This window comes from Stegodyphus dumicola, chromosome 9, assembly GCF_044657685.1.
Source record: "Stegodyphus dumicola isolate Sdum_Otavi_A_Nest chromosome 9, ASM4465768v1".
Taxonomy (NCBI): Eukaryota; Metazoa; Arthropoda; class Arachnida; order Araneae; family Eresidae; genus Stegodyphus; species Stegodyphus dumicola.
In genome coordinates this window covers 100,331,719-100,350,366 of record NC_140776.1, presented here as the reverse complement: position 1 = coordinate 100,350,366, position 18,648 = coordinate 100,331,719, and the positions used below count along the sequence as shown (strand labels likewise).

The 18,648-nt window shown below is 35.5% G+C and overlaps 1 protein-coding gene across 8 annotated transcripts in view; it reads left to right on the top strand.

The window, feature by feature from the left end:
- The window catches only part of LOC118196617 (WD repeat-containing protein 76-like), a 133,167-nt gene extending 116,959 nt beyond the window's left edge, over positions 1 to 16,208 (top strand). For 6 of the 8 annotated variants that reach the window (XM_085823814.1, XM_085823815.1, XM_085823812.1 and 3 more), the window contains 3 exons: positions 253 to 396; positions 6,556 to 6,609; positions 14,829 to 16,208. In XM_085823814.1, the coding sequence (XP_085679940.1) occupies positions 253 to 396; positions 6,556 to 6,609; positions 14,829 to 15,087 (457 nt within the window). In that variant the 3' untranslated portion in view covers positions 15,088 to 16,208. Of the gene's footprint in view, positions 1 to 252; positions 397 to 6,555; positions 6,610 to 6,736; positions 6,798 to 14,828 lie in introns of those variants that run through there. The other 2 variants (XM_085823816.1, XM_085823818.1) reach the window with 2 other exon arrangements.
- The last annotated feature ends 2,440 nt before the right edge of the window (positions 16,209 to 18,648 follow it).

Here is an 18,648-nt window from a genome sequence, read left to right as displayed (position 1 = left end):
GTGCGAAGTTCAATAAATATTTCTTCATATTATAATTTCTGGAACTTGTATATTTTCATGACTGATTGATGTTTTCAGCATATTTGTTAAAAGATAATAAAATACAGGTTATCTTTATTTTGTGTGTGGATTTTACATTTTACATGTTTTTGTAGCTGCCTGATTTTTTTTTATATCATGAACTGCTAATATATGTATGTAGTATATATGCAAAGTTTATGTATCTAATTATCATCTTGTCAATTTTTTTAGGACTGTTAGCCTATGGGACTTGCGAAAGTTGCAGAAAAAACCAGTGTCTAGTATAACTCACCACAAGAAGAGTGCAAATTCAGCTTATTTCTCACCTGTAACAGGGAATTCCATTCTTACAACATCTCTTGATGATTCACTATGGTAAATTTTAGAAGGTTGATTTTAAAAGTTAATGTGTGTATCTGTGCATGTTTCTGGTCTTACTTTCCTTTCTTTTTCATAACTACCTACTCAAAAATTCAAGTAAGAATTTTGACCTCTAATTTTTTTTTAGTTGGGTTTTTAGGAAAAGCACTGTTCTCTGCTGCATTTTATATTGCACAAATAAAAAATAGTTTTTATAAGTATTAAAAAAGGGTTCCTAATTTTTTTTTTTTTAAAGAAGACTAATAGTAAGTAATTTAAGCTATTAATTTGGTTTTTGATATACTGCTGAGGCACTGAATACCATCAGCCTCAGCATTTGCCGCACCATGTGTGAATCGGGTCATCTGTTGGCGCATTAGCAATGTCCTCTCGTGTTGCAGACTGCCTACACATATTGGTTCCTTAATCTTGGGAATGAGATCAAAGTCACAGGGTGAAAGGTCAGGAGAGTACGGTGGGTGCTCCAGTTCTTCCCATCCCCAACGTCGAAGTAGCTGCCGTACACTCTGCTTTATGTGGTCTTGCATTGTCGTGCAAAATTATTGCACTGCTCGCAAGATCCGGACGTTTATCTTTAACGCCACGTCGTACCTGTCGCACCAGGAAGTCCCTGTAGTACTGTGCGGTCACTGTTCTGCCATGAGGAACAAAGTGACAAACAATGACACCCCTGACGTCATACGCGACGATCACCATCAATTTGACTGGGGAAGGATTCTGACGCTAGCTCATTACATAATATCCTGTGAATGGTGCATTTCTCAATGCCACTTGCCCTCTCTAGTTCCAGTAAGTCCATTGTCTGTCTTCATTCATGAGGTGCTCGATGACGGCATGTGCTGAGTCAGTCTGCACACTCACCGGTCATCCCGAACGTTGCTCATCACTGGTTGACACACGTCCTTGCTGAAACTTTCTTACCATACTACTGTACGATATGGTAGGGCATTATTCCGTAGGGCTTCTACTAATTTACTGTGACATTCTATCGCATTTCTTCCTCAGAAAACGGCTATTTTGATGTAAGCGCGCTGCTCAACACGGGTTACTTCCATCTCGCACGGCACTCACCAACTGACTGATTTAAGAGCCCTCGCTACCACAGAGCCATCTGCTGTTCTGCATACACACTATGCCTGCAGAAATTCCGCACGAAACATATACGTTCTATGATCCGTTCACATATCTGCAAGAAAAAAATAGTGGCCATGACTTTTGCCCCAGCCCTCGTATTAAATTATTCTGGTCTGTATCTTCTGTCTCATGATGATATGATAACAGTATATGATGATATGATAACAGTATATGATAACAGTATATGAAATGCTTTTGTTCTCAGTGCAGAAAATTTGTCATACAGCTTTACCCAAAATTCAAAGAGTGGTTTATTACTAAATTGCCTTTTGATTTCGCCACTTGACGTGCTATGAAGATTTCTTCTTTGTCAGTTGAGAGCCCTTCTGGAGTATTTTGAAATAGATCCTTGGCCCACTCGTAGCTTGCTATCAAGTTGTCATTAGCAAGAAAATACTTTTTTTAATTCTTTGCCAGCATGGCTAAATGATTTTCAATGCTTTCAGAAACAACTTTCGCATGTTGTTTTTCAGCCTTGTAAATTTATCCACATTTTTAAACATTTCTAAGTTTTTTTTTTACTTTAAATTTCTGTTCTATAGTTCCAGTTTGCTGCAAAAAGCATTAATTGTATTATTCGTATCCAACATATGTATATTTGCTCCTTGGAGCTGAAGGTTCAATGTATTTAATTTCTGGAATATATTGACGAAGTAGCTCAATTTCATCACAAATAAACCATCTCGAAACTTCTCAGCTTCCGGTCGAGTTTTCCTCTTCTAGAAAAAAGGCAATTTCATCACTTAATTTATAAACACGTTGCAAAAATTTCCCGTGTAATAACCATCTTTTTCTCAATAAAATAGCAAAGATGAATATATTGCACCCATGTCTAGTACTGAGACAGTACCATCTAGTACTACTGCTGGCATACCATCGCAAATTCGAACACGTACAACGAAATGAGAATCTTTATTGCTATCTGTTGCCTCGTCAAGCTGAATTAAAAACAGTTTGTATGCAACTTTCTGAGAAAGCTGCTGCTGTACATTTTCAGCTATATCATCGATTTGATAGAAATATGGACTGCAGCTGTTTAGCAAAATTATCTCCAACCATAGTTTCTACCATCTCAATTGCAGCTGGAAAAATAAGTTCTCCAATGGTGTGAGGCTTTTTACATCTGGCTATTTTATATGAGACTGTAAGAAGCAAGTAAAGCTTTTTCATTCACAGAGTTTAAAAAAAAAAAAAAAAAAAAAAAAAAAATCATATGATTTTAATTTAAAGAATTCTCAGAGTTTATTAACCTACTTACCATGAAGCATTTCCAAATGTCATTTAAGTTTATTAGGTTTCATACTGTCTACTTCCAATATTTTTTAGCAAATAACACACAGGGACCTTTCTTGTTTATTTGCTTCAGTAGTGGTAAACCTAAAATTTAAGTAATCTTGAGAGTATTTTCTTGATTTAATCCCTTAACTGCTGTGGAAAATGTACAAGATTCATTTCCCAGTGCCAGGGTTTTTCACACAGGGGCGCATAATTATGTGATTTATTAGGGGGGAAATAAGTGCGAGTTTTACTTTCACAAAATAAAAAAAGAAAAGAAATTTAATGTTTTGAGTAAAAGTATAATAAAAATAATGTTTCTATAATAAAAAAGGATCCCTAAAATGGAGTTTCTATGAATTCATTTTTAGACCAGGAAAGTGTAATATCAGGTATCAGTGTTATACCTTGTGAAATCAGTATGCCTAAAAAACATATATTTCTTCTGAACTGGTTGAATGCCACGATTTTGTTCTTGATTTTTCGTTTCCAAGGTGTTGGTTCATATACTCGTCTACAAGACCGTTAGTTTCAGTAACAATATGAAACACGAGCAGTTCATCAAAAAATAATTCAAAAAAGATAAATGGGTTTAAAACATTCGTTATATCTTTCTTTATTCCTGGAACCTACTACAAAAAGTAAACGAAAATGGAGGTCAGAGAATTTTAAAAAAATATGTTTTACTCAAACACCAGCCAATACCGCGCAGTCATTACTTTCATTGCTTTAGACACATCCCTCTCTCCAATTTCTCCACACACTTCTCTAAAATAGTATCCTCCTTCGCATACTTTGTCAAGGTCATGTGGTGTTGCATTCCAAAGCTTTGCGAATAATTTTACGGGCACCAGCGCAAAGCAAATGATAGTAATTTAGAAGAGCGTATATATACGCCCGCAGCAGTTAAGGGGTTAATTTTCGGAACCAATCTTTCCCATGCACTTGTTGATGCTTTATTATCTCCTAATGATCACTTACGACTTAAAAATTTATCCACAGTTGTTTAAATCTACTGTCGTAAATTTTTAATGCCATGAATTGCAATTAACGTGCAAATTCCAAAATGCACATTCAAGACAGATTTGGTGACGAAAGAAGGATTGACTCGACCAAGACTAACTGGAAATGAATGAAATGCAGCATTTGTATACATTTTGCTCAGGCATTCTATAAGTTGTGCAGACAGTTGCGAAGATGTCGGTGGGAATGCCGTATGTGATGGATATAAGATAGAGAGCAGACAATCTTTCTAATGACATTTGTACTTTTAGAACTAGATTATTGAGTAAATAAATATTTAATTTGATTAAAAATTATTTTACAATCTGTTCCAATTTAAAAATTAGAAAGGAAAAGTAACATAATACTTACCGTCTTACTTAAAGTAATTTGTCGGCTTATAAGACGCACTTTTTTTCTTTGAAAATAGGTCTGAAAAATGGAGTGCATCGTTTTATATGTCGATATTCAGCTTTTTATTACATTCATTTCTGAAAATTTCCTCGCCTAAAGGATTCTTTATACATTGCTTAACACGTTGACGCTGGCCGGACCCACCAGTGGGTCATACTTGTCTGTTCCGTTGGGGCGGCATGACCAACAGGTGGGTCATGCTTGATTGTTCTGCGGGCTGGCATGACTCACCGGTGGGTCATGCTTGTATATTATAAAATATATAATCTTATAATTTTTTTATTTTATAATTTGGTGCTGCGCCATCCCACGAAACAGACAGCTAATTCAAGCGCTGCCGCATGAGAAGAACAATGAATATCCGTGCCACTGTCGACGTGTTAAAGGAGTGTTTATACATGTTCATGCAAAAGGCTGGATGGATGGAGGAAGAATGAAGTTATGGATAGATAAAATTTGGTTGAGGTGCCCTGGCGGACTGTTAAAAAAAACCTGCCCTACTAGTATGGGATCAGTTTCGTCCTCACGGAACAGAAGATGTTAAAAATAAACTCAGAATTGAAAACTCAGTTAGCTGTAATTCCAGGAGGCATAACTAGTTAGCTTCAACCTTTAGATGTCTGCATTAATAAACCATTTAAGGGATTTATGAAGGAGAGGTGGAACAGCTGGATACAGTCTTCAAATTTTGAAGACTACAGAAAAAGGAAGAGGCCTAGCATTTTGCAAGTTTGTGAATGGGTCAAATCTTCATGGAATGCTGTCTAAACCAAAACAGTGGTTAAATCATTTTAAGAAGTATGGCATTAGCAATGCACTGGTTTATGCAGAGGACAATTTGTTGTGAGAGGACTCAAATGCTGATTTAGAAGAGGTTTCAAGTGACTCTTCATTTAGCTCTGGAGATGAGTGTCTGGGTTTTGAAGAAGATTAAAAGATGTTCTTTCTCAGGTAGATTGGGTATTTGCAGAAAATATTACTTTATATTTAAAATACTGTTAATTCATTGTAATGATCAGTAATAAAGTTTTATCCTTCAAAAATGTGTATAAAAAAGAGGGTGCGTCTTATATGCCAGCAAATATGGTACTTAAAACATCTATTATTTAAAAGTAATATATTCAAAATTTAATACTTATCTTGATAATTTGCACGGTTTATAATTAAGATCCTGTTGTAGTTTTAGCATCAAAGTATATTGTTATTGCATTCAATACATTATTGTTGTATGGGGGGAGCACAATGAAAATTATGATTGAAAATTGGGTCGAAAATATTGAAGGTTTTTGAAGCACTGGGTTAGGGAATATCTGTACAGCTCCCACTGCAAGAAGAGCATTGATGCAGACATTTCTGTACTGCAAAGTAATAGCCCTGTATGACATTAAAAAAGCTCCAGAAAATATCCCGCCAAAATTATATTATGCAATTATTGAAAGGGATATATGTTACTGGCTTGGATGTAAGTTGGGGAGGGGGAAAGAATACAAAAACATAAATGATCAGTAAGAAATCTTAATCTAATTTAGATCTGCTGAATGATCATGCACATCGTCCAGCCTTTTTTATTTACATTATTTTAGCAGCTCAATTGGATATTGAACAACATTCTGTCCTTTTCCTACTTTGCCTTGCTGCTGCTAACAAGCGTTAACTGCTCTGCTTTGTTCATTATCTAAAATTCGGAAAAGCTACACCAAATTGTGGATATTGCACCCATAATGACAATGAGTGAGCCTGATTATGCTTCTCAAGGCTTGTTGTATAACAAATTAAAAATATATTAAATCTATGGCTATGTCTGAAAGTTTTTCTTCATTATGATCTTTTTGTTTATACCGTGAAGAATCTCAAGATATTTATAGAATGTATTATATATATATATCGTTAATAAGCTGTTGTGCTGAGGAACATATTGCTATAGCACTGATGATTTTGCCTGTTTGATTTGGAGATAAATCTCTGCAGCTCCCACTGCAAGAAGAGCCTTGATCTGTAGTGCAAAGTGGTAGTTCTTTATGACATAAAAATGGCCCCAGAAACAACCCCACCAGAGTGACATTGTGCAAATATGGAAAGAGGTATATTTTATTGGCCTGAATGTAAGTTTGACAGGGGGAGAAAAATAAGTTGGGCAATGAGAAATCTTAATCTAATTTGGATCTGCTGAATGATCATGTACGTAGTCCTGCCTTTTTTTATTATTATTATTTACATTATTTTAGCAGTTTAATTAAGTATTGAACATTATTTTCTTCCATGCTGCAATAAATATTGTACTTCCTTGGTGAATAAAATCATAAATGACTTTATTTATTTATTTTTTAGCCTTTTTGATAGTTCAAACTTAACAGAGTCATTGCCACTGAAAAAATCTGTCAGGTAGTATTATATTGCCCTATACTTTGAAATTATTTTTAGCTATATGTGTGTATGTAGAATATATGTTGTTGTATGAATACTGATTGGCAGGAATTATCAGGTGATTAAATTTCAGTTATATATACAGGGTTGCCGTGCTGCCTGAAAAACCGAAAAAAGTCGAGGAATTCCAGAATTCACCTAAAAAAGTCAGGGAATTTTTATATTTTGGTCAAAATCTGAAAAAATTGAGGAACTTCATACGGCAATCCCCAAAAAAGCGATTTTTCCACCAATGTTGGAAACGGTCACTTTCTTGACGAATTATGTATCACATGTGCGTCAATCGTGCAGCTGGCGTAGAGCCAATTTTTGCAGCTCCAATCAAATTTTGTTTTAGAAAGGCAAAGCAAGTTTCTAGCAACTTTGGTTTCCAGTAACCTCGAGAATCGAGAGACTCTCAAGCTCATGTGCAGTGCATGATGAATGAAAGAAAATACCTTTCCATTCTCATGTAAAACGAAATCAGTTTGATCCTAGGATACAATACACATGGGATTTGGTGACATGATGATGAGCAGTAAACGTGTCATTTTGGTGTTGGTGACAATTTTCAAAATCGTACCAAAGCCGTATCATATACTAGGATTTTAGTACAAAATCTTTTAAACTTCTTTTTTCTTTTAAATAAATACCTTATTTGTGATTTTGCAGTAAAATAAAAAAATAAATAAATAAAAAAAAAATAGTAATCAGTCATCTAAGCTAACTATTTAATATAACTATATTCACCAAAATATCATTGATTATTGTAATTCAGTCTTTAGTCTTCAAGTAATTAACTTTTTTAATGTTATTTAATGTGTCTTCTTCCTTCTAAATTTATTTAATATTAGTTAATACTTAAGAAATTTTGGCAATTTTCTTTGGCATTCTTCTGAAACTAATTATAGCAGTATGACCTTTACGGAATGTTACGTGCATATTTTTTGCTTATATATGCTGCAGAGTAAATATAAAATACTTGCATTTATTTAAAAATATCATTATATAGATTTCTTTCATTTACCTGCAAAATGTCTGAAAAGAAATGACATTTTTTAATCCAGATTGGGCAGATTCTAATCTCAATCTTGAGTGGAGAAAACAACTATCACAGTTATAATAGTAATGCTTTAGGGATTATATACACTGCTCGACATTGAAAATGCAACACCAAGAAGGAGTGGTCAGAAATTTATGCAAATTTTAGAGTAGGCGCACGTCACTGATTATGCGAATAATCTTATAAGGGAAGGAATGTGCAAAATGAGCAATATTCGCGTCGTTATTTCTGCCAGACAAATTATCAAAGAAAGTTGGTTTTTGTCCCGGAGGATACGTGTAATAGGAGAAAATGCCAGGCCGCCACCGTCAACGAAGGCATTTCCCATTTCCAGCAGATAGACGATTTTACGAGGGATATGGTGATCGGACTGAGAAGGGCAGGTAGGTTCTTACATCAAATCACAGCTGATACCCACGTGAATGCGAGCACGGTGCATCGGCTATGGTGAACATGGTTGGAACAAGGAAATGTGGGAAGGAGGGGTGCAGGTGCAGCCAGAGTGACGTCAGCACGTGTAGATCGACACATCCGCCAACAAGCTGTGGTGGTCCCACAAGTCATTTGTACCACAATTCTGCAGCATGTGCAAGATACCCTGGATGTTCCCGTGTCGACCAGAACCATTTCCCGTCGATTGGTTGAACGTGGCCTGCACTCACAGCATCCGTTAAGAAGACTGCCATTGACCCCACAGCATGGATGCCAATGTTTAGAATGGTGCCGGACTGGAGCGATGTGGATGACAGAATGGCGAAACATCGTGTTCTCAGATGAGTCACGCTTCTGTTTATCCAGTGACAGTCGCCGTGTACGTGTGTGGCTTCGACGTGGAGACAGATCTAATCCGGCAGTAACTGTGGAATGCCCCACTACGCAACAACATGGCATAATGGTTTGGGGTGCCATTGCCTACGATTCCAGGTCACCTCTAGTTCGTATTCAGGGCACTATGACAGCCCAACGATTCTTGGATAATGTACTGAGGCTGATGGCAATCCCCTACCTTCAGGGGCTGCCTAATGCAATTTTTCAGCAGGATAATGCCCGACCATACAGTGCTCACATCTGCCAACATGCTCTGCAAGGTATACAGATGCTTCCCTAGCCACCGTACTCTCCTGACCTGTCACCAATCGAACATGTGTGGGATGCGATTGGACGCCGTTTGCAGGCTCTGGCCCCTGTCTCGTTCAGAAGATGAGCTGTGGCAAATGGTTGAAAGGGAATGGAGAGCCATCCCTCAGGACATTATCATCCGCACTGTTATTAACTCTATGCTTAGACGTGTTTCTTCGTGCATCGCTGTCAACGGTGGTCCTACATCCTACTGATTCGATGCCGTTCTCGCTTTGTATTCTGACTATCAATTTGAAATAAAGATCACTTATTGCTGCTTGCTGTCTTTGTCTTTTTTCCATATTTCATCACTTTCTGACCACTCCTTCTTTATGTTGCATTTTCAATGTCGAGCAGTGTGTATAGAGAGGTCATATGTAATTGGTAAATTTTTCTGTTTTCAAGTGGTACCATAATTTACCTCTCAGCATAGCCTACACACACTATGTGGATAGACTGCAATTTTCTTAAAACACACCAGGAAAAGTCAGAGAACTTCATTCTCCTGTTCGAGTGGCAACCCTGTATATACACTGGTGTGCAAAAATTAAGGTCGAGACGGTTTTTTCAATATGACTTTATACAAAAGCTTTCCAAATCAACACCTTTAATACCGTAAGATCCCCAATACGTAAGGACATGAGTAATGTAAGCAACACTTACTAAAAGAGAAATCAGAGGGATAAAAAGAAGCTTTATTGAAAAAATAGCATAGAGCGCAATGCGACTGAAGGCCGAAACATCCCTGTGATGGGTGTCCAGCAAGAAACATCCGGTCTTTAATAGGGGATATGATCTTCCCTGACTGCTAGGCAGGTTTCACAGCGTCTGCCCATGTGAGAATGAGGGTGTCAATGAGTTGTTGAGGCATTGCTGCCCATTTGTCTTGCAGCGCCAATCGAAGCTCCGGAATCATTACTGGTGGTAAGGTACGAGCTGCCCAGCGTCTGCCTAGAAAATCCCATACATGCTCGATGGGATTGAGATCCGGAGATCATGCCGGCCAATCCATACGTTCAATATCCTAAGAGCTGTTCGGCAGCTACTGTGCGATGACATGGTGCATTGTCGTCCATGAAAAGGAACTGCGGACCCATAGCGCCTCTAAAAAGACGTACATATGGAAGAAGAATCTCGTTACAATAACGGGTCCCGTTGATTGAACCTGCATCGAAGATGTGAAGGTCTGTACGACTACCAAGCATCATGCCTCCCCAAACGAGAACATCGCCACCTCCATACCTGTCCCTTTCAATGATTTTTCTGGGATGATTGCGACTTTCCCGCTCTCTCCAGATGAGTATGCGATGAGAACCGCTACTCACACTGAATCTGCTCTTATCTGTAAAGAGTACTCGTCCTCATTCATTGTCTCTCCAATTCCGGTGTTCCTGGCACCACAGAGAACACCTTCGCCGATGGGCAGCAGGCGTTAGAGGTACACACCGTACAGGGCGTCGTGCAAACAGACCACCACCGTGCAGTCTTCTGGCCATGGTAAAACGCGATATCGGTCGTCCAGTCGCCTGTGTCGTGTGTCTAGTGATTTCTCCCGCTGTCTGCCACCTGTTTCTTCTGGCCTGTAAGGCAATATACCGGTCATCTACGGGTGTGGTTCCTCGTGGACAACCACTACTAAACCCCCGAATAGCTTTTCCTGTAGTTTGAAATTGTCTCCAAAGTCGTGAAACGATGCTGTGAGCAATTCCGAACTCTGCAGCCACACTTGTCAGACTGCGGCCTTCCTCCAACTTCCCAATGATTCGACCTCGGGTAAAAGCATCCAGATGTCGTCTAACAGATTGATTATTCGCCATTTCTCACTGAGGCAGCAACTCGGTGTGATTTTAACTGCCATACGACGTGCAATCTCTTTGCCAGAAATACTGATCTTACACCGACAACATGCTTTATACTACTCAGACACTCCCCCATTACGTCTACCTGCATATCTGCGCATGTGCTACCGTACATCACCTTATTTAATGTCCTGATTGGTCTTTCTGTCCGCTCTGCCTCTTCATTCAGCTGATATGCTAATTTTTCGACTTCGTTCTTAATTTTTGCACACCAGTGTATGTTAATTGTATCTTTGGATTTAATAAAATATTAGTGTGTGATAACAATAAATGATACTACGTAATAATTTTTTTTGTACTTTTTCTTCATATGATCCACCATTGAAGGACAACTGACCCACCTATGGCAAACATTGTAGTCGGAAAGGGGGGGAGAATTGACAGTATTTTTTATTTTCAAATACAATACTTTGAAACATATTGTATACATTCAAAATACTTTTGTTGCAATAGCTAAATACTATAAATTTATAAAACAATATTAAGAATATGTAGTACAGTTCAAACGATTAATTTGTTGTATTAATAACTAAATCAAAAGATTAAAGTAAACAATTTTTAAGAATTTGTCATACAAGCTGGTGATTATTAATAGTTTCCAACTGTAAATGGTAAAAATAATAATTTTTAATGCATTCAGTTTGAAACTTGACATTGCACATTTGTATGTCAGTACTATAATACTGCATAATTTTAAGCATTTAATGTTTTAAATTATTCTAGATTTCCTGTGGAGTCAATCTCACATTGCTTTCATTTCTAATTGCTAATGCATGCATAATTATTTTTACATGTACCTTAATTTTACATTACCCATAAGCATAATGAGTGATATAGTAATAATGAAGACACATTTTTTAACAATCCTGTTAACATGCTGAAGTCAAAATAGAGGTAGGATCATCAGTTATTTAGACGGGGAGAATATTATTCAATTTTAGAGAAAATTAGTTTTTTTAGAGAATTTTGGAAAAAAAAACTGCTAATAACTATCAAAATAATATTGTAAGTATTGGAAGTGTTGAAAAACTCATGGTGAGGTTATTACATGTTATGGCAGATAATACATTTTAGTCATCTTTGGAATGATTTTATTTGTTCTTTATCAGGTTTTAGATTTCTTTTAATCTTTTTTGCCTAAGAGTTGAAGATACTTTTTCCCTTAAGAAAAATAGTTAGAAATATACATCTGTTAAGGTAAAAAGGCGGCAGCTTCAATTTTTAACATGACTGCATATTAATTGGTATCAATATGGGCTTGAATCTAAAAAAAATATGATTAATATTTTTAAGAAATGCAAAGAGTTGCCTTCTAATTTGAGGTATTATGTATTCCCCCCCCCCCAATGTTTAAACCTATTAAGCTAGATGTAGAATTTGTATTCATCATTTTAATAGATTTGGCAAAGGTTAAGACAACCTAACTGCTGAAAGTTCAACTTGAAACACAAAATTATTTTTGTGAATTTGTCATTTTATTGTGTTTTCAAATGTTATTAATATACACAGCTAGTACCATATTCTTCTTGTTGGCCCTTTGTATAAATATCTCTTCTTTTGTATCAAAATGGGTATTTTGATTGAAGTCTTTTTGCTGTTGTTGTTTTGTGTAAAAACAAGGGGGAGAAAGAGATTTAAAGAGCTCTTTTAGTTGCAAATAAAGCATTTGAAGTGTTAGTTCTAGTTTCCTAAAAATTTTGAAAAGGATAATTCTCTGAAACAAAGTTCATATGAAAAGTTATATCAAGAGTTCAGTCCTATTAGATGTGGAACTCTGGTCTTGTATACAACCCAGCGCTGTCTTCATTAAACTGCTATTCAAGCATCATATCTTGAAGAGTCTGAAGTATATTTTCTACCAGTAGTGTTAACTGATATATCTATTTTGGCTGTAAGATTCCTAATATGAAGGAGTAACTGATCATGTCGTTAAATATAACCACTTAAATTTACCATGTTTCAAAAAGTATATACATATTACAAAGTGTTATTTTGTCCAAACTATCGATCACTGTGCCTCAGCTTGGCTATTGGCGAAACACATAATCTAATTTATATTAATAGCCGCTAGGTATCAATTGTCTTCTGTTTTGCGTGGTAACCGTCACGTGTTTAAAATGGCTGCTCCGCAGCAGAAATCATTTTGTGCTTTCGAGTTTGCGAAGTGCAATTCCATGATTACAGTGCAAAGACATTTCAAGTTGAGGTACCAAAGTGATCCTCTGAATGAGTAGAACATTCGCAGATGGTATCGACAGTTTGTAAATGCAGGATGTGTATGTAAAGGAAAGAGTTCTGGCTGTCCTCATGCTCCTGACGAAAATGTTGCATGAATTCAAACTGTTTTCCAACCTGGTCCTTCAAAATCAACTCATCGTGCCAGTCGGGAGTTACAACTGCCTACAACAACTATTTTGGATTGTTTTGAGACGTTGTTTGGTTATGAAGCCGTACAAGTTACATTTGTTCAGGCTGTGGGTCCTGATGACAAACGCAAACATGTGGCATTTTGTAACCAGATTATTGATGCTATTGACAATGATAACACTTTCGCACAACGCATCGTGTTCAGTGAAGCAACTTTTTGTGCTTGTAATCATGTAAGCAAACACAATGTTCGAATTTGGGGCCTACAGAACCCACATGCAGCCATTAAACATGTACGAGATTCGCCCAAAATAAATGTGTTTGTGCGATATCTTGATCATCTGTTTATGGCCCATTCTTCTTTGATGGAAACACGGTTAACGGTCAGCAGTATCTCACTATGTTACAAAACTGGTTGTTTTCAAGGCTGCATGAAGTTAACTTCATTTTTCAACAAGACGGGACACTCTGGTGACCCCAAGTATGTGATTATCTGAATGAAACTCTACCAAAACATTGGATTGGTCGTCAAGGAGCTGGTGACTTAGCATGTCTCACCTGGCCTCCAAAGTCACCAGATTTGACACTCTGTTACTTCTTCCTGTGGGGTTTCATTAAAGACAATGTTTATGTACCACCACTCCCACAGAACCTGGAAGAGGTGAAGAACCAGATCCGTACTGTAATAACATCGGTGACGATGGACATGCTTGCCTGAGTATGGGAGGAATTTGAGTATCGACGTTCTTGTCGCTGATGGAGGGCATATTGAGCATCTGTAATCTGAACTTGAGAGGTTTGTACATTTGTGTGTGACGTTTCATATTCGTATGTCATACAGTTTAATAAATCTATGCATTCAAAATACGTATATTCTTTTTGAAACATGCTGTATTTTATGCGACTATTTTAATTGCTGCTTCATCTTCCTCTGAAATGGTGCTCTCGAAAGTTTCTGTTGATAGTTAATGATAAAAATTTTAGTTTTACAGATACATTTCTTAAGGTTATATGTTTGAGCCCATTTAAAAAGATATTGAGATTAAATTTAAAATTTTATTTGAGTCCTTTTGTTGATTTGATGATTAAATAAAACCATCACCATATGTCATTATAAGTACTGTATTGTAGTTTGTTACTAGAACATATTTTCTTATAGTTTAGTGTTTTAATACTTTCTTTTTAACACTAAAATAATAGTTTTAAAATGTTGTTAGTTTTGTATCAAGTATTATATTTAGTATTTTGAAGAGATATATAGTAGATATATAGATATCGTATTCTTAACGCTTTGATGGTCATGAGCGAGCTCAACTCACATCAGTTATGCACTGCAGTGGGCACAAACAAATAAGCTTACACTGCTAATTTACAACTGACAGATATTGTTAATATTTGGGAAATAATTGCTTAATCTCACAAGTACTGAAGGGGTAGTGGGTTCAGTTTTGCTAACATAAAATGGGATAAAGCTTATGAAAGTATCTCCATAGCTATGTTAAATGTTAATTTTGAGAGTGTACATCTTGATTTTTCAAATTATCCTAAAAAGAGCTGTTCTTTCATTTTGAGTGTATTTCTGATTAATCTGAAAATACAGGACTTAAACAAGTTTTATTTATAAGAAATTACTTTATTAATTGTTTGTTGTTACTGAGTAAAATTTATAAGGAAGAAGCTAGATTTGGATCACGTACGGAGTCAATGTGTATTTTAAATATATTGTGTAATATTCAATTATGTTACTGTTTTCTTAAGCCTGTATTAGTTTAGTCCCTTTTTTTTTTCAGGCATAATAATTTCACTGGGCGATGGTTGTCCATATTCCGTGCAACTTGGCTTCCAGAAACTGATGATGTTTTTGTGGTTGGAAGTATGGAACAACCACGGAGAATACAAATATTCAATGATAACATGAAAAATATTTATAATTTTATGGATGAAGATTTGTCTTCTATTACATCTGTTAACAGATTTCATCCTAGTAAATCAGTGTTAGCTGGAGGTAATTCAAGTGGGAAAGTGTTTGTTTTTGTGGATTCACAGTAATTTTTTCATGGATTTATAAAATCACCCTCTTTAAAAAAACTTACAGGTATGTCATGCAATGCCAATATCCTGTATTTTATACTGTTAACCAAGTTTGCACTAGATTTGTAATTGAATCATGTTGTTAAATGTTTTGATTCTGCATTGCATACTCAACTTTTGGCTCTTGTGCATTTCTTTTTTCTCTTTTTTTCCTTCCCCCCCCCCAGTAGGTAATTTTAAAAAACAATTTCAGTTTTCTGTATTAGTATTCAGTTGTTGTTAAGTGTTTTCTTTTGCTTATTTACCATGTAATCATACGACTTTTTTGCAAAGCCCTGATTTTAAAAGTAGAAAGAAGATTGTGAGGAAACTTAAAGGGAGATGGATGTAATTTGCCTCTAATTCATATTTGTGAACTTTTCAAACTTCATATTGTATACTTTCATTTTATTTGTTTTTGTAACTCATATGTATTATTAAATTTTTGGTCAGTCAGACTGAGTGATAACTCATCATAAAAATAAAAGCATGTTTAAAAAATATTCATCTTTTCACAACTTGTACATGAGAGATTTGTTGAAAACTTCCCGAAAAGTTCAGCTAATTTTTTATTTTGGTATTATGTGCTGCATCTGATTGGAAAGCGTTCAATAAATGAGTTACTGTCTTTTTTTTTTTTTAGTTGGACTTAAATTTAAATTGAATACTAACTGAGTGTAAGGCATTTCTAACCATGCAATTTACTAGTTTTAATTTTGCATTTAAATTATCTGTAAATGAGAATTTCAAAATTACTTCATAGGATAATGCAGTATTTCCATATTTATGAATCTATTGGATACAGCTTAATAGAAATTGAAACTCCCTTTCATGAATTTTTTAGAAGTAAAACATTGAAAAGTTTTTAATGCGTTTGTAAATTTTATTCATATGTGCAAGTGCTTTTGTTGTTTCTGCCAAGTATTTGTTTTTTGCTGGAAACCATTAAGAAAAAAATTTTTTTCTTAATTTCTCGTATTATTTTAACATTTATCTTTAAAATATAATTGTACGTTCTAATGCTGATTGTCACTGTTTTATACTTTGTATATATGTAAAATTATCAATGCTGCATATAAATAAATTGTGAATTTCTGTAATTTTAAGTCTGCTTTGTTTCTTTACTTCTTTGTATCATCTGATATTAAAATTATGCTCGTGTTGAATTGTATTGTTTTTAAAATGTGTGTAATTGCGTATATTAAATCGTGCATATTGTATGTAATCATCATTCTGTTATATTAATCTCAGAAAAGATAACTGACACATACATACCCAGTTTAGTTCACCAGAAGTCTAAAAATAGAATTTCTTTCTAAATAGGAAAAAGTTTGATTTAAATTTTAAGCATTTGCTATAGAACCTTATTTATTTAAACCAGGTAAAACGTAACTGTTTTGGATTATCTGTAATCAGGTTAATTTTCATAATACAATGTAAAACTCAGAATGTCTCTAAATAACAATAAGTTTCCAGATTCAAATAATCATTGCTGATGTCAGTGATAGTATTTTCTCAGATTTCTTTATAAAATAGAAAAATGCATTTTGGATGTGCTGCAAAACATTTTGTTACAATTTATTGAAATCTTTTGCTTCCATTCTTTGCAATTGACTCATTTTCAGGGGATTCTCTAAGAACAGAATTATTGTAATATAGTACATTCCTAAAGTTATGGGATAGGTATGCGCACCTGTCTCCAGACACAAGCTATGATTGACTTTCAAGTGCGTATATCCTTTGGGCTCGTGACAGTCATAGGCTTTCCAGCAATAGCACTTGATCCTGGCAGAATATTCTGTTTAATGATTTCCAACAATGATCGGGCACCTTTGCTTTCAACCACTCTAAACACGCATTTATCTGTCCCTCTCTCAAGCAAACCAAAAATACATCTCCCTTCGATTCTTTCACCCTATGATATTTTTGCTTGCAAAATTTACTTTCCTCATTTTCCACAATCACGCCTTCCCCACCCAATGTCACATTCTCCTTCAAGCATAACTCCATACACACTCCACTGCAAAAACTTTTCCACCGTATTTTTAGCAATACGTAATTCTGATGGGTATAAAATCATTCCTGCACTTACTCAACCGCATATAGGTAACTCGCAAAACACCACACATGCTCAATTTACTCTTTGCAAACCAGGAGTGCTTTCGAACAGACCTTGAAGTTCGATGCTTATATTCGCCTCCAGTAACTCTACATATCCACTCAAAACCATCTATATGGTTCTTTCGCTGTACTAGTTTCCTGTCAGTTTCACAAATTGGGCATTTATACGATCTTGTAATCAAACGTTTCTCCATACACCACTCAATCATGCTGTTTGTACCTCTTCACTCTTAACTGATAGAAAAAATCCAGATTCAGATACTCATCCATTCTGCAGTAAGCACCGAATCAGACTCGCTCATCGATAATCAAAACGTTCTTTAAGCAAAAGAAATCTTTTCTGTATTTTGACCATTTACGGTTATAATTTTTAAATCATGCATTCAATATTTCCAATCGTTTTGTAATGATCGTTTTCAGTTGTTTGGTATCTTAATAATACATTTTTGAGAGATAACTCATTTCAATAAATGCTAAGAATACCACACAATACACAAAAGTAGATTTATATTTAAAAAAAAAAATTCCCGTGCAGACCATAAACCTAACATTTCAACTCGGTTAAAATATAAGTTTTCTTTAAGTATGAAGCTGTAGCATACTTATAACTTGTTTTTAAGAAGAGGCGTACCAATACTATGTCATAAAAAAGACATCTCCAAACCTAAGACAAGTAAACAACGTATCAACTGATTCAGCCTATCCTAGGAGCTGAAATTATTTTGCAGCGTAAGCAATATTTGGAAGATACACAGTTCTTTACAGACTTTTTCGTAACTACTGTTTGTGAATGAAGACAAAAAGAAGACGGACAAAAACAAATAGAACATGAAGAAAAGCTAAAACAAATAGAATATGAAGAACAAGAAATTATAAGACAACACAAACTGGACTTGGCACGAATTTCATGTGAAACTGCCACCAGTAGGTAAGTCTCAAACCTCTGTTACTCTCACCAGATCTATAAAGAAATTTAATTTACCGAAATTAGACATTATACAGTTTAGTCGTGACATTAAGGACTGGCTACCCTTTTGGAGTCACTTTCAACAGATTCACAATGATAAAGAAATTGTACCTGAAATTAAATTTCAGTACCTTATTCAAGCTACTGTAATGTAGGTCAAGAGCACAAGAAGTTATAGAAAGCTACCCACCAGCTGCACCAAAGCACGAAACTCCATTTTATAAGAGATGCACTTTTAGTAGAGTTTTATGTTAGAGAGTTTTTAAAATTGATCATTTCAGTTCAAAAACATGAAAAAATTTCAGACATCTCTGTATGATAAACTCGAAACATATCTTAAAGAGTACTAGACACACTGGGAGTGACTATGATAAATGTGCTTCGATACTTTATCCTATGGCTGAATCTTGTTTTCAAGAAGAGTTCCTAAAAGCATGGAGCAGAAGTAGTGC